The 17,125-nt window shown below is 42.6% G+C and overlaps 1 protein-coding gene across 1 annotated transcript in view; it reads right to left on the bottom strand.

The window, feature by feature from the left end:
* The window catches only part of CUNH1orf21 (chromosome unknown C1orf21 homolog), a 142,571-nt gene extending 128,979 nt beyond the window's left edge, over positions 1–13,592 (bottom strand). The window contains exon 1 of the mRNA XM_077763261.1: positions 13,391–13,592. Coding sequence (XP_077619387.1) covers positions 13,391–13,484 — 94 coding nt within the window. The 5' untranslated portion in view covers positions 13,485–13,592. The remainder of the gene's footprint in view (positions 1–13,390) is intronic.
* Between the last annotated feature and the right edge of the window lie 3,533 nt (positions 13,593–17,125).

Genomic DNA, 17,125 nt, shown 5'->3' with positions numbered 1-17,125 from the left:
GATCAAATTCTATCTCAGCTGGTTTAATGGTGTTTTTAATGATAACAGTCTTTTAAAAAGAATGATAGTATAGTCCTAACATGCATGCAAGGCAATACGCTGGCAGTAGTGTTTCAGGATCTATAATTATTAAAACTCAAGTGAGGCTAACCACTTCGATGGCTCAAGGAATTAGCATCAAATCTTCTAGATTCTCTGTCCAGTGTTTTCTAAATTCTCAGCCAGTTGTCTGATCTCTGACATAATTATGATTCTGTGTGAGCTTTTCAGTATTTTGGAAAAAATTACAGTGTAAAATTTCCAAATATTTAAGACATCTGTCCTGATGTGAGATTCTCTAAAATTATGTCCTCACTGGACTGGTAAAGCTTCCCAGTCTCCCTTCAACAGCCCCAATGCACAGTGGACCTGTGAGCCTTTTCACTGTCTCTTAGCCTTACTCCTGCCCTCCCTCTGTTCTTTGTCTGTTACTCATCCTTTAAGACTCAGCTGAGATCTTCATCGTTCTCTTTAAGTGTCTTCCTCAACTCCTAGGAGAAGAGACCCTTCTGCATGATCATCATACGATACTGGCATTTTTTTTTTCCTGTTGAGATGCCCATCTAACAGATGGGCATCATATCAGTTCCTAAGAGGCAGGGACTACATTTATCTACCAAGTTGCAGTGCCTAGCACAGTGGCAAAGCTCTGCGAGGTAGTCACTAAATCCTTAATAGAAAGAATTGCTAGCTGACAAGCACCCATGATCAGATTCCAACTGTTTACCTGGGCACACAAGTCTATCAGGCTAATCCCTATTGCCTGGGGGCTATTTACAGTGATAGAGCTTTCTCCTATGGGATAGATTTCACATTGCCCTGAAAGCACAACTGTAGGCCATTGGAAGATGGAAACATAAAATTATATTTATCAAAATAATAAGTGGTATTCAATGATACATGTTGACCATAAAAGATTTAAAGCACACAGAAAAATACAAAGAAGAAATTAAGAATCTCCTGAGACTTCACAATATATTTGCCATTGTTAATGTTTTGGTGAACAGCCTTCCCAAATATATTTTTAAATGCAGCTGCACAAAATTTTACATAGATTTTATACAAATAAGTCCTACAAACAAGATATGCTATGATGCTATGTAAAATCCCTTACTGTTTTCATTTATTAATATGTTGTAGACCTTTTCTCATCTCAATAAATACAGAACCTTAATCTTTAGTGGGTGTATCTGATGTATGTTTCATTAGTGGGAAAGGCCCTGAAGCATACAGGTTCGTCCAATTATCTCCTAAATTATTGTAAGGTTCAAGGGTAAATTCCTTGAACCAGGAATGCTGGGGCAAAGGGCATGCTCATTTACATTTTATGTATATATAATTCTTTGGTGCCCCCCCCTCCCCCAAACTCCCAGTTATAGTGTGGACAGATGCCTGTTCCTGACAATCTGAGGGGTGAAAAAGCTCTTCTGTTTTCTTTGGTGTCATTTATTTGATTTCTAAGAAGCTGAGTATCTTTCTGCATGTTAATGGGCCTTTTGTATTTTTTTCTTTTTTAATTGCCTGGTCACAAATGCTGTCCATTTTTCAATTAAACAGTTCATTCTTTCCTTATAAATTTAAGAGTCTTCTTATATTAGTCATATTAATCTTATCTATGTTACTAATATTATTCTCACTCTGTCTGACATTTGTCTTTTAACTTAGTTTAGGACGGTTTGTTTATGTTACTGTGCAGAGAATTTTATGCAATAAAATTTATCAACATTTTTTATGGCACTGGATTTTGTGGCATTACAAACCTAAGACTATAAAAACATTCACCGGAATTTTTTTTTCATCCATATTTTTTATAGTACTTTTACGGTTTCATGTTTCACAGTTCAGTCTTTAGATTCATCTAAAAAACTCTAATATGCAGAGAGGAGTAAGGGATTTAATGTTTAATATTAGACTTATAAATAACAAAGAATTTTTAAAGAATAGAATATGAATTGAAATAGTATCTAATTTGTACATCTTTCTATTTCAGTTGTTATGGATGCATTTATTCAATTACAATCACTGAGGGCATCAATGTGTCTGTTGCCTCTTGGCCCCTCCACAGCACTTCACAAAGAAATGTTCTTATTTCTATAAACATCCTCAGTGAGCACAACAAACCCAAGAGTAGGGAAATGCTGCACCGTACTGCACACACACAGGCATGCGTGTACACACACACGTGCACACACACATACAGATTTATGTTAACTTTTTTTCTGTTTTTTAATGTTTATTTTTGTTTTTGAGAGAGAGAAAGAGAGAGAGAGAGCAAGTGGGGGAAGGGCAGAGAGGGAGACACAATCTGAAGCAGGCTCCAGGCTCTGGCTGTCAGCACAGAACCTGACGTAGGGTTCAAACTCACAAACTGTGAGATTATGACCTGAGCTGCAGTCAGATGCTTAACTGACTGAGCTATCCAGGCACCCCTAACTTTTTTTTTTAAACAAAGTTATTTTTTTAAGTTTATTTATTTTGAGAGTGAGAGATAGAGCATGCAAAAGTGGGGGACAGAAAGAGAAAAGGGAGAGACAGGGAGGGAGGGAGGGAGTCCCAAGCAGGCTCCACACCATCAACACAGAGCCTGGGGTGGGGCTTGAACCCACAAACCTTGAGATAATGCCCTGAGCCAAAATCAAGAGTCAGATGCTTAACTGACTGAGTCACCCTGGTGCCCCTACCTGTTAACTTCTATGATGGGACTATTTTTTTTTAAACCACACTTTTATAGAAATAACGCATAATATTATATTCACCACTCAAATCACATAGTTTAGTCTTTTGATTTAAAGACACACACCTGGTCACATACATGCACATTTTATACACAACAGAAGCTGATCTAGGTCAAAACAGAAAAAGCATAAATTATAGGAATATAAATATTTTAAAATACAAAATAGGGGCACCTGGGTGGCTCAGTCGGTTAAACATACAACTTCGGCTCAGGTCATGATCTCACAGTCAGTGAGTTCAAGCCCCATGTTGGTCTCTGTGCTGACAGCTCAGAGTTTGGAGCCTGTTTTGGGTTCCGTGTCTCCCCCTCTCTCTCTCTCTGCCCCTCCCCCACTTCTGTGTGTGTGCGTGTGTGTGCGCGCGCACACGCGCACACACACATGCTCTAATGAACATTTAAAAAATTTTTAATTAAAAATACAAAATAAAGAGATAAGTATTATATGGATAATTATAAACTTTTAAACCTTGGAGAATTACACACCTGTAATCAATGGGTTATGCTTCCCCAACCCGCCAGCATAATTAAGGGAAACTAAGGCTGCTAATACAGTGATGATATTAATGAATGGCACTCATTATGCCATTATGTGGCAAGTTTTATTCTTAGGGCTTTATATACACTCATACATTAAGTCTCACAACAGTCGTCTGAAGACAACTTAAGTACTAGTTCTCCCCATATTATACTGATGGGGAAACTGAGGCAAGGAGAGTGATTTGCCAAGTGACACGTTAGTGAGTGGCTGAGCCAAGATTTGAACCCAGTTTGCCAGGTCTCTGGCCCATGCATTCACCATCACAGTGAATTTTAGGCCTACTGATACTAGCCCTAAATACAGCAATAGAGTCTTCAGACATCCTCGGTTAAAAGCTGAGGCTGAGCTCAAGCAGCCAGTTACCAACGACTCCTGAGCAGAGGCTGGCTTAGATTTAAGAGCAAAGACATATCTTATTCCAGAGAGGGGGATCTCCCTTGGAGTCGGGAATCCACATCCTCAGTTCTAGCCACAGTCCTGCTTTGTTATTTAAGTGGACTGGCATGGCTTCATCTTCCTTTGCATCAAATGGAGATAACAATAGAAACTGTAAATTATGAGTCTCATAGTTGTGCTTTTAATATAATAATTCAGGGGCAAAAGACACAGCCACACTTCAGGCTCCAGGTGAGGACGGGAGGTACCGGGCTGGTCTCTGGGGAGGAGAGCCAGGCTAAGCCTCAGAGAGGTGCCGTCAGGTGAGTGCTCCCAGGTGGGTGGAGCCAGACAGGTGCTTATGGCAAAACACACCCTTTCTGCCACATCAGCCAGGATTCTGGGAAGAAGCCACTGTTTTGAATTTCTGAATTCTGTGATGTCACTTGGGAGAAAATAACTCAGAGGAGAAGTGCTATGGGTAAAAGAAACCCTCCCAGCTTCTCTCTTGTTGCTGAGTCACTTTGTGAGAACCTCCCCCAGAAGAGAAAACAAGACTTGCCTGCGGCTCCAGTCCTCTCTGTGCCTTTCACTGGAAGGTACCAGAAGCATCTCCACTGCCTTCTCCAGGGCCAAGTTCTTTCTTTCTTTCTTTCTTTCTTTTTTTTTTGTTTTAAGTTTATGTATTTATTTTCAGAGACACAGAACACAAGCAGAGAGAGAGAGAGAGGAGAGAGAGGGGGAGAGAGAGAGACAGAATCCAAAGCAGGCTCTGCACTGACAGCAAAGAACTTTCTTATTTTCTGCTTGAAGAAGGGCTCCAGGCAGCTGCAAAGACCAGGCACCCAGAGGGCCAACAGGGCAATTGAAGAAAACCCTCTAGACATAAAGCTGGAGGGGCGCCCCCAAGAGCTCAGCAGGCATGTGAGGCCACTAGTACCTGTGACCTCAGAGGCTCCCTTGTCTCGCAACCAGGCTGTACTGAAGCAATAAGTGGCAAATGGTCCTACTTTTCTATACAGACACCATTAAACAGGTCCGTGATATCAATGGCAAGGGAAAGAAAAATAGCACTTGTATTTTTCTTTTTTTAAATGTAGAAAGAAGAATATTTCTTGACTTTCTGTTATAGGAAATTCTTCCAAAGAGAAAGTCAGACTGATTCTACCTCAGCTAGATTAAATTCTGCCCCGCGGAACATTCCAGCAGTGTTTATTTTGAGGTGAGTGAGGGGCAAGAGTGAAGAGGTGGGGCAAATCTATTCATATTTATAGTTGATGCTTGAGCACTAACTATGCACCAGACCATGTTCTAAGTGCTTTCCATTGTTAATTTATCTGATACCCCACACAACTCCTAGTGGTGGGTTCCATTATTATCTCCCTCGGTAATACTGAGGAGAAAATGCAGGCACTAATGAGGTTAAGTCACTTGCCAGAGGCAACACAAAAAGTGGCGAAGTGGGGACCAACCCCAGCTAGTGAGAGAACTCACAATCACGGTGAAGGCTGTCTGTGTCAAAGAGGCAAAAACACGTCAGAATGGCCTAGGAACTGTCTCAAAGAAGGAAATGAAACCAGGACACTCTGAGCACCTACTCTGAGGCGCCGGGCTGAGCACTTGTACTTTGGAAGAATGTGGTGAAAACTCCTGGCCAAGGTGGGCTGGCTTCTATCATTTCATGAGCTCCATGTGCACTTCAAGCCACTGCGACCTTTCTGAGGCTCAGCTCAAGACACCGTGGGGTTCTCAAAGACGATACTCAGAGGGCCAGGTTCCTCATTCAACTTGACTTACATTTTCATTCAGCTTTCGTGAGTATGGTCTGACTCTATTACAAACCCATCAAACGATTGTCCTGCCCTTAAGGTTCTTTATCAACTTACTGAAAACAGACAAAAAAGGTAGGGGGCAAATTTCCTCTCTGAACTTTGGGAAATAACTTCAGAAGTCAACAGAAGCCTCCCTAGGCCAGCAAAAGAAGCCACTGGAGAGGCAACTAAAGACGGTACCAAAAATGAGTGCCAAGGGTGAGCAAGTTAGAGACCGCTCCTCCTCAGCTTCCTGGCTGCTCCCCTGTCTGCCCTGTGAGCTGTCCTGTGTCCCGATGGCGTGCTCCCCATTTGAGTGCATGTCCCACCTATGGAGAGTCGGAGCAGAAACTGAGGCTGCTGTCTCAGCCCAACTAACTCACTTTCTCTTGGATTCCAGAATAAGCAAACTCCAAGGCTGAAACTGGAAAGGAAAGGGAGCCCTAAATACCAACACTACCTTTCAGTGACTTAAATTAGCACCATCAATAGAAAGATAATGCACACTTTAAATATTTCTAGTAGCCACATTAAATGAGCAAGAAGAAACTGATGAAGTTAATTTGAATAGTATATTCTATTTAACTCAACATATCCAAAATATCACTTCAACATGCAATTAATAAAAAATTATTCATGGGCTATTTTATACTCTTTTTTAAAATGTTTGTTTATTTTTTGAGAGAGAGACAGAGTGTGTGTGAGCACAGGAGAGGCAGAGCGAGAGGGAGACACAGAACTGGAAACTGTCAGCGCAGAGCCCGACTCAGGGCTCAAACTCATGAGCCATGCATGAGATTGTGACCTGAGCTGAAGTCGGATAGTTAACCGACTGAGCCACCTGGCATGCCTACTCTTTTTTATACTAAGTCCTTAAAATCCTGTATATATTTCAGGCTCGCAGCAGATCTTAATTAGAACTAGGTATATTCTACATGCTTAACAGACAGTGGTGGCCCGTGGCTACTACCCTGGATGGCACACTGGTGGCATTATTCTCTTTTACTGTCTCATAAACACAGATTCGTTTTAATTAATCTTCACTTGATGCCACTGGAAATTACTGCAGAAAGAAACAGTGAATTATTACTTTGCCTTCAACCGCTTGAATTTCTGAGTGAATATGATATATTCTCTTATTTGATCTTCCCCATAATCTGTGAACTTGGCCCCTCCAGTATTTTAGATGGGTAGTAGATTAGAATACACCATCTTTCTCCCTACACACACACACACACACACACACACACACACGCACAATCCTATTAGATGTTCCCAATTTACACAGTTGAGGGTCAGAGCTTAATTGAAGCTATACAGCAATACAGAGCCTAAGGGAAACCAAGTGGCCAAAATCTTGCCTTCCTGCTTCCCTTTTACACTCAGTCTTACATTGCTACTCCAGAAGAATTTATTGCAATAATCTAAACACCTCCACTTACAGGACTATTTATAAACTTCAGACACTCTCGGTCCTTAAGCCAAACTCAGCCACCTAGTCGTGGAGGGGAGCTGGGTGCGGGCCAGGGCCCAACCTGATCCCCAAACACCCGCTTTGCGTCCAGCTCCCAGCATTGGGGAACCCTGGTTCCTCTCATGACCATATAGTCTCTGCCTTCAGGGGACCAACCAGCTCATAAGAGAGATGATACATGTACACAAATAATGAGATGAGACATATAAAGAAATAAACCAAAGACATAAACATGTAAAAAGGTATTCTGAGATGGCAGGAAAGAGATTTTAGAAAAGGTTCATGCCAATTTGGGTGAAGTTTGGAAGAAAAGCAGAATTTAAAAAGATGAAGGCAGGAGAAAAGGCCCACCCCAAGAAAGGGTCGTGGCTCACCAGAGGGCCTGGGGGACAGAAGGTGTGTTCGAGCTCACAGGGCTAGTTGTCCCGTCTGGCTGGAGAACAGGGAACATGAAGGAACCGAATATGAAACCAGGCTGCCAAGGTGGGTATGAGCCATCTGAGAGGTCCTGCGCATTCACTAAGGATTTAGGATTTTACTGGCTAAGGACGAGGCACGACAGAAAGTTCTGGAGCAGGAGAATGAACACGGGCAGAGGAGCACTTAGTAAAAGCTGAAGGAATCGGACAATGGTACAAAAAAGCCAGAGAGTTAGAAGTGAACAACATAAAAAAAAAAAATCAAAGAAGCCAACAAACGACCAAGGGGGCTACCGGAAATCTGTTTGGAGGACGCTGTGCTGTTCTGGGTGATGGGCCCTAACTGCCTGAACTTTCATGGCAGCCGGAAAACAGATTTTAGGGAGAACGGTCACAGAAGATGGAAACTGAAGGAGACAAAGGCCTCAAGTTTAAAGCCTTTTCAAGACTAAAGCCTGTTAACTGGAAGAATGGTGGTGACCTTCAGGCAAATCTTAAAGTCAATATAAGTAAAGAGCCTCCCCTCCTTGGGGTGGGTTGCAGAAGAGATAATGATCTCTGGTTTGACATGTTAATTTCCCTAATAAGGCCTGAATCTGTTCTGAGAACCTACTTTAATAGTCCAAGTGAATGCCTGTTGAAAGAAATCCAATAAGCACTTGGTTTTCCTTAGAACTTGCTTAACTAGTTCATGATAACTTGAATCTGTTGGTCACTTACTTTATGCAAGCTGGTTTTGGCAATCTGCTCAGCCGTCCTCCGAATGACCTTGGCAGATCTGCTGACCGCTATTCACATCTGTCCTGACCACTGAGGGAAGGAAAATTCCAACCTGGAGACAGAGCTCTCTGGTCTGGGTTTTACTTCTGAAAGGGCCACACGTATGTGAGGCACAACTTTAGATCTGAAACTTTTTATGTCTCGATATTTAAAGTGAAACAAAGTCTATAAGTAAATGTCAGTGATAAAGTTCCTTGTCAGTGACCTCCTGAATTCTATGAAGTCTAGGAGTCAAGATGCCCATTTGTCAGTCCTCCATGCTGGAACATTCTACAGATATTCTGTCACATACAATGGAGTGGTTGATCTCCTAAACAACCAAAACATCACGGAGATCAAACCGTGACAGAAAAATGGAAACTACCATTTGTAAAAACACTGTTTATCAGCGCTCCCCAGCATGTCCTTAGAAGCTCCAAAATTAAATTCACACCTTTAGGAAAAGGATCGAATGTGTGTATACACACACTCAGAGACATACTTGAGTCATCCCCAAACATGCCATCCTTCAAGGACTTGGTCAACTCTTCAACAACAAGCAGTAATAACATTTTTAAAAACATTTAAAAACGACTTCTAAAAAGTGAATGAGGCAACTTTATTCAGTGAAAAGCAGAGCAGAGATTTAGAAAGCAGATTATAACTGTCTGGTTGGAATATAATCCAGTCATGGGGTTCTCACTGCCTCTCTCAGTGGCTGAGAGTCTTCAAAGATGGCTCCCACCAATTTCTCTCGTCCCAGAGGGCAGGCTCAATACATGGAGATGTCTAGCTCTCTCAACTCTGGGTTGGTCTTATGACTTGCTTTAATCAACAGAATGAGGCCAAAGTGACTTCTTGGATTTTTGAGCCTAGGTCTTCATTGGCCTGACAGCTTCTTCTTCCTCTCTTCGAAACCAGCCACCGTGTGAAAAGTTTGACTTCCTAGCTGGAAAGAGAGGTTTGAAGCCCTCTTGGTCACCTGAAGACAGCTGAGCTCCCAGCTGAATGCAGCTACCTGGTCGAGCCCAGGCAAAAACGGAACCCCAGGCACCCCACAGAATTGTGAAAAGTAGTAAATCAGTGCTTGTTTCAAGCTGCTAAGGGTGGCGTTCTTTCCTATGAGGCAATGAATTACGAACAGTGGATGACAAAGATACCAAATGGTTAAACGAGAGCCAGATCTGCTTTTCACCTGTGACCGTCTGTGCTCATATCGGGATTCTGCACCCTTACTCTGCTTGCAAACTAAAATTTAAGTGGAGAGACAGAAATAGGACCTCCTCTTGTCGTAGACAAACCCAAGCATTCAGTAGCATCTGGGATACTGGCATTGAGGTTCACACTGCCCTCTGACAATTCTAGAGCCCTGAGGGACTAGCCAAAACTATCTCCCTTGCCCAGTTCAAGACGCTGTCTCCCTCCTTGTTCTGCTTTACCTAACACCATGCCACAAACCCACAAATGTTTATGTTTGAGAGTAACAAGATGATGAATGCTTGAGGAATAAAACTTCAGTATGAGTGTCAGGAGGACAAAAAAAGCTAGCAGAGGCCTTGAATGCACTTTATGGCATGGACTACATGAAGCCACACACACAGCAATGACTGTGCAGGCTTGGGGTGGACTGAATTGTTAGCTCTAATTTTTTAAAATAACCTTTTATTTATTTATTCTTTGAGAGAAAGAGAACATGCACGCAAGTAGGAGAGGGGTAGGCAGAGAGGGAGAGAGAATCTTAAGCAGACTCCACACCCAGCATGGAGCCCGATGTAGGGCTTGATCCCATGACCGCGAGATCATGACCTGAAGCAAAATCAAGAGTCAGACGCTTAACCAACTGAGCCACCCTGGCACCCCATGTTAGCCCCAATTCTTGACCTTTCTTTGCAAACACATCCTTGTCACTAATGCACTGTGGTCAGATGTATTTCTCTGCCTCTTGTCTTTGAGCCTGTTCATGTGACTTTATTTGGCCATCAAAATGTGGGGGCAAGTGACGGTGTGCCAGATATAAGCCCAAGGTTAAGAGGCATCTTATGTATTGCTTGCACTTTTACCCTCTGCCAAAGAAGAGCGTGTCCCTCCTCCTCCCGTGGCTCGCCGGTCCCAGGAGGAAGACAAGAGAGACATGGAGCAGAGCCACTCCAGCTGACTCACCAACTCGTGATCAAGAAAGACATGCTCATTGTTGAATACCACTGAGATCTTGAGGTTGTCCAATACCCAGCAATAGGTGACTAATAAAAGGTTCCTTTATCAGATGCCAACATTTGCCAAATATACATGGAACTTTAGAATAACAGAGTCTCCTCACCCATAAAAGCTGAAACTAAATTACCAACTGGTTGGTTAAGTGATCTCATTGCCAGGCAGAAAAGAAGCACCATATATCAGATATCACTGGTTTTTGCTCTTAGTTTATCCTTCTAAAGATTATAATTTGGTATTCAAATTTCTCTATGATTTAACCCTAACTTAAATTTTCTAGCCAATTCTTTCACTTAAATCTTATATTCCATATTCAAACTGAATTATTTATAATTCTTAGGTAAGTCTCACATTACCTCTAGCCTTTCTTCATCCTGTACCTTCCAGTACCCTTCATCTGACAAGCTTAGATTCTTCTGGTCCTTTAAGGCCAGGTTCAGATGTCACATCTATAAGAAACCTGCTCTGAACCCACCTTTTAAAGTAGTCTCTCCATGTCCCTGACTCTTATCACAATGCATGTCTTTTCCTTTTCTGGTATTTGCCTTATTCTGCCTCATAACATTGCTTCATCTGCTTATAAAGTCCTAGAAAGGGAGGTTTACATATTACTTACCCCTACATCCTCCAGGGAAGTTAGCAAAAGGTCTGGGCCCATAGTGTACAGGCCAGCCAATAAGTTTTCACACTGAAGAATGAGTGGCCGATGGGGGGCAGCAAGGCAACTGGGAACAACATCAAGAAAGTAACAGAGACCCTGGCACAGAGATGCCTGAGTGTACGGCTTCACAGCTGGGCAACTAGGGACCAGTTATTCTCTCTGTCTTTCAGCTTCCAAACATGTAAGATCGGGATGACACATCTTTCATAGAACAGTTGTGAAAACTCACCCAGAAAATGAATATAAATGCTTCCGCCTGTGTGACATATGGTGGCAGGTCCATTACGGTAGCTCTTATTACAAAAATGATAATGACACAGAATATCATCTAGAAGTTAGTTTGAATAAATCCTTGATACTAGATTATGTTTCCTCATTATTTTTAAAGTTTAGTTATTTATTCTGAGAGAGGGTGAGCGTGAGCCTGGGAGGGATGGAGAGACAGAATCCCAAGCAGAGCTTGAACTCACAAACTTTAGACCTGAGCCGAAAGTAAGAGTTGGAGGCTTACATGACTGAGCCACCCAGGCACCCTTAGATTACGTCCTCTTCAAGGTTAAATGTGTGAGAGTGACAGGATGATTCTAGTTCTAATGAACTGTTTTCCCAGAAATCGGCCTCAGTCGTCTGAATTCTAGTTTTCTTCAGATGCTCACATGTTATTCTTCCCCACAGTTTGGATTTTTTAAAGTTTATTTATTTATTTTGACGAAGGGACAGGGGCAGAGAGTGAGAGAGCGAATCCCAAGCAGGCTCTGCCCTGTTAGCACAGAGCCCAACACGGGGCTCTAATCCTCAAACCACGATCATGACCCAAGCTGAAGTCAGACACTTAACCAACTGCGACACCCAGCCATCCCCACAGTTCAAAATTTTGTAGCCAGTCACCACTAGAAGCAAATCTGTTCCAGGCAACAAACATACTTCCTTAAAATGACACAAAACAAAATCCTCCTCCCCTACATACTAGTCCACTTTCCGTAGAGCATTAGCCTTCCCACCGCACATCAGTTCTCCACTAGGGACCCACACAACCATTACGATGGACCAAAACATGGCAGAGTTATGTGACAGTGACTGAATGGTGCCCTTCAGTTGTTTGTCTGTTAACATGATTTCAACGAGGTTCTTTATCAAACGGGAGAGGAAGAGGTACTCTCAGGCAGAGGGCTGCCATGAACATGTCCTTGAGTGGGCTATCGCTGTTGAAGTAATTCAGGAGCAGAACTGCATCACTGCCTTCTTCACTGGGGTTTTGTGCTAACATACAGCCATGTGGCATCAGAGCAACAACTGATTGTCCAGGGAACAAACTCATGTAGAGGCAAACTCAAAAGCTCATAAGTGGCCAGGTAGGTGACGTTACTGAGTGACAGGACTTGTGCATTCAAGGGCAGTCTCAATGGTTCCCTGGAGGCCACAGCCTGACTGAAGGGTCGCCGCTACCTCGCCCCACTGCTGCCACAGCCTGTGTTGCCAGATTTTCTGAAGGAATTTGGGGTTTTATGTGAAGCATCCTGGTTTTTAAATGCCACTTGGGGCGCCCGGGTGGCTCATTCAGTTAAGCGTCCGACTTCGGCTCAGATCACGATCTCACAGTTTGTGGGTTTGAACCCCACATCGGGCTCTGTGCTCTCAGCTAGCTCAGAGCCTGGAGCCTGCTTCGGATTCTGTGTCTCCCTCTCTCTCTGACCCTCCCCTGCTCACACCGTCTCTCTCTCGCTCGCTCTCTCAGAAATGAATAAGAAACATTAAAAAAATTTAAATACCACCTTGCTTTTTACTTTATGATTCTCTAGGAGCCAAAGAAAACACACTTGTAAGCCAGACGTGGCCATGAGTTGGCAGGCTGTAATCTCTACATTAGATATTCTAAAGTCACTTTGAATTGTCATACAAAGGTTGAAAGATTATTACATTCATTGTACTTGTATTTTTTAATCTAAAATTCATAATTCACATAAAAAGTAACTATTAGCCCTAAAAAAACACCTTGCTCTCTCATCCATAAATCCTCACTCACTCTACTTTTGAACCTTTGTATTTTCGGTCTCACAGTACCCTCTACCTGGACACCCAATGCCTGCTGTCCTATGTACCTAATAAGTCCTACGAGTTATTTAAAACTTGACTTCAATGCTAGTTTCTGTATAAAACCTCCATAATCCTCCTCAAAATTCTGTATATGTACGTTATTATGAAAATTGCACCATGTGAAAGATCTGCATTGATTTCTAGCCATAACTCACCAGCCCTTTACCATCAGCCCCCAAAAGAGGTAACACCAATAACACTACAAATATTCACTCCTGGGAAAGTGAAAGGCCTGGCTCGACGGTTCAAGAGTGAAGTTCAATGGCACTCACCGCCAAACACATCTCCGTTCTGGTAGTTCTTCCCTTTCTGGGCTTCCTCTTCATTTTGAACAGTGGCAACATGCTTGGCGGAGGCACAGCCCATAGTCTCATTCGGTCAGCTTCAGCCGGGCTGAACTGCAAATCATCTCTACAGACACAGGGACATTTTTTTTTTCTTTAAACACAAAGAAAATCCACTTTCCTGCTGANGGGGGCAACTGTGCTGAAGGAGATGCAACAGGGCCTCTTCTCATCTGATTCTCACCCAGAAAGCAACGCCGGAGGGCAGGCCCCCTGCACAACACATGGCTGGACGTTTGGAGGAGAGAACAAAAAATATGTATTTGTTTATCCAAATAACAATTTGAGCCCTACTCTCTGACACACATAAAGTGCATGTATGTTTGCTAATGTTCTGGAATCTCACAAACCTTCAGAGTAAGGAAAGAACAGTCATGAGATCTGGGAAGAATTCTGCATCTTCCCCCTTCCTGCCTTGCAAGCCAGCTTTTCTCAGATGCCCCATTTTTTTCCAGGAGGAGGTGGCCTTCCTCCTCAGGTTAATTTATACATTTTTGGTGGGTTCTGTAAGGAATTCTGTATTTTATTTTACTTGAGGTGACAATGTTTTGGAAGATAAAGGAAGAAGATCGGGGCAAGGACTTAAACTTATTTTTGTCCATTTTCTGCTTAGCTAGCAGAATGCTTTAAGGATTCAGCAGATGTAGGAAGATCAAGAGAAGAAAACAAAGCAACTGCCCACTTCCTATCAGAGCCTCTGTGCCTCTATTGGACCACTAATAAAGACTGGAAGAGGATTTAGGGATAAACCACAAAAAAGATAGTCCTCTAGTTAACTTAAGTAAATATACCTTCCCTGCCCCACCCAAGGTTGCTGCCCAGATTCTCAGGGTTTGCTGTGTATTTATGTTTCACCATCCTTTTCCAGCCTCATAGATGACTTACTCCAGTCTCACAGATGTCTCCTTTGAAATTCTACTCATTTCTCCATCTCCATTCATCCCACTGTAGCACAGGCCCTTACCCCCTCACACCCAAGCAGAGCAGATGAATCTTCATGCCATGCACCTGACCTGCATTAGCACCCACGTCTCCCTGCCCACCTCTCCCCTTTATGAACAACTGGTGTTTCTCAGCCTCTGGGGCAGTGGTACGGAAACTGAAATGCAGCTTTAGGCTTTCTGTCCCAACAAGACTGCTGCCCCTAAGCCTCCTTCCTAGAGCTCTAAGGACACTGATGGATGCAGAAATCTTAAGCCATAACATCTCACCAAAGGAAAATGTTCAAATTAACCTAACACTGAAAGGTGTTGATGAAATTGATTTCATCAACAAACTTAGATATAAAAGTAATAACTTTAAATGAAGACAAGAAAATGCAAATTGCCAATCCTGACTCTATGACTATAATACTAGTTATCTTTGTATAGTTCTTCACATTATTTTCTAGCACTGCTTGTGTCAAATCATTAACAGAAAGCATAGAGTTGGTAAAGTTTTACAAAAAAGGAAGATTATTTTTCCCTAGATAGTTAATGTTTGTAGTTTCTCTACACAGTTTGGTAGCCTCTTGTTAACACATTTTCATATTTTTAAGGCTATATGGAGCACATAGGCACAACACATTTAGCGGTAACATCATTAAAGCGACAATTTTTTTTTTAAGCAGTAGTTTGATTTGATGGTCTATTCAGACTGGTCTATACAGCTCAGGGGCCTGATGGGGAAGTACACATAGGAGAGACATTTTTTTAAAAAATCTACACTATAGATTATACTAGTAAGATCCATGATAAAGGTTTCACAGTAATCTACGGTAATGCAGAATTTAAAAACAAACAAAACAGATTAAATTATGACAGGGCAAAAGGCAGGAATTAAAAGAAGTAGTATTTTGTAGAGATTTAAAAGTGGTAGAAATCTGTAACGCCAAACGAACGACTGAGCGCGCCTGCGCCCGTGCGTGAGTGCGCATGCGCACACGCGAGTGCGGCGGCGCTTACACATGAGTGCGCCTGCGCCTGCGCATGTGAGTGCGCGCGTGCCTCCGGGTGAAAGTGCGCACGCGCATGAGAATACGTACTCACCCTGGTCTGGCGGGGCAAAGTGGGAGCGGGGCAGGGAAGAGGGCTGCGCTGCCTGGAGGAGGCCTTGCAGACTTTATCCTGCTTGAGGATAAGGCAGTCTCTCTGGTGCAAATGTGAGCGCACTGAGAGAGTGCAGAAACGCATTCTGTCGACCTACCAGAGTTTTTGAAGAAGCATCACTGAAATATGAGACAAGAACAGGAGATGGGATTCAGTTCCAAAGGTAGAAGGAGGAGGAAATTCCTCTCCAACCAAGAGGCTGCTAAGGATGGCTGCTGCTGCTGCGCGTTCCCAGGCAGTGCTTGCTCCTCGATTCCCATCTCCAGCAGATTCCCATCTCCAGCAGATTCCCATCTCCAGCATCACCACGTAAGGGAACAGGTGTGGCCTCCCAGAACCAATTCCTTACTTTTCACAAAGGAATGTGGGAAAACAAGCTCACATGTACACAGGAGAGCGAACAGAAGTGAGAGGGGAAACCTCCCATCCCCTCCCTGTCGCCTGCCACCTCTTCAAAGCAAAGTAAAACCAGAGGAAAGTAAGAAAACCCTGACAAAAATCCCTCAAGGACAGTGGTGATCCGGAGGCAACTTAATCATTCTCTCTGGGAGTCCCTCCCGCTTTTCTCTTCCTCGTTCCAAATTCATGTATGAACCGTCATATGCTATCCAAGAAGTTAATGTAAGAGCGTAAGATGTGAATTACCCTTTGTTATCCACTGAAAAGCGGTGTGCGGTGTTTCTTCTGTGTTTTAAAGGCTGTGTTTATATTAAAAAGTCTTACTTGAGTTTAAAAAGTGGAAATCACATGAAAATTTTAAAAAACTTCAAAAGACTTACAAAAATAAAACACATAAGAATGACTTTTAGGACTTCACTGTTATCCAGGCATGAAGGTGAGGAACATGTTAATAAGGAGATTAGACATGATATACATCCAATTCAAGTGATGACTCAGGAAGCTTCCATTTAATTATATTTTTTATTTTATGTTTATTATTTAGAGAGAGAGTGGGCATGAAGCCGGGGTTGGAAGGTGGAGGGAGAAGGGCAGAGAGAAAGAGGGAAAGAGAGAATCCCAAGCAGGGCTCAAAGCTGGGCTCTATTCCACCACCACGAGATCATGACCTAAGCCAAAATCAAGAGTTGGATGCTTAACCGACTGAGCCACCTTGGCACTCCTTAATTTTATTTTTTAAAAGGCACTGTTGCTCAATAGGAGTTCTCTCCAAATTGTAAGTAGAGATTTCGTTTTTGAAACGTATGCACTCTATATTTTACCGCATTAATTTAATGAGTGGTGTTTTCAAGTTTTACAACTTTGTCAAAAATATATTTTAATATTTTGCCCACTTTGAAGGCTATAATTATGAAGTCGCCTGAAAGGCAGAAGATCTCTGATTCATAAAGTTAACGTGGTTCAGTGGAGAAAGCTTTTTACTATGTCATCTGGATCTTGCACAGAAACAATTGTCCAATCCTCTGTTCATTTAATCAACAGATATTTATTGAAAACTGCTAAGTGTTTAGAGATGAACAAGATACAGTGCTCCTCCCTATCCCCATAGGAAGATGAACATTCGGAGAAAAGAGATCATTAGAAAGACGAGTTTCACAGCGGTGCTGGTAGAGCCACT

The sequence above is a fragment of the Crocuta crocuta genome, unplaced genomic scaffold (genome assembly GCF_008692635.1).
Source record: "Crocuta crocuta isolate KB4526 unplaced genomic scaffold, BGI_CrCroc_1.0 scaffold3, whole genome shotgun sequence".
Taxonomy (NCBI): Eukaryota; Metazoa; Chordata; class Mammalia; order Carnivora; family Hyaenidae; genus Crocuta; species Crocuta crocuta.
This window is presented reverse-complemented; position numbering and strand designations above follow the sequence as displayed.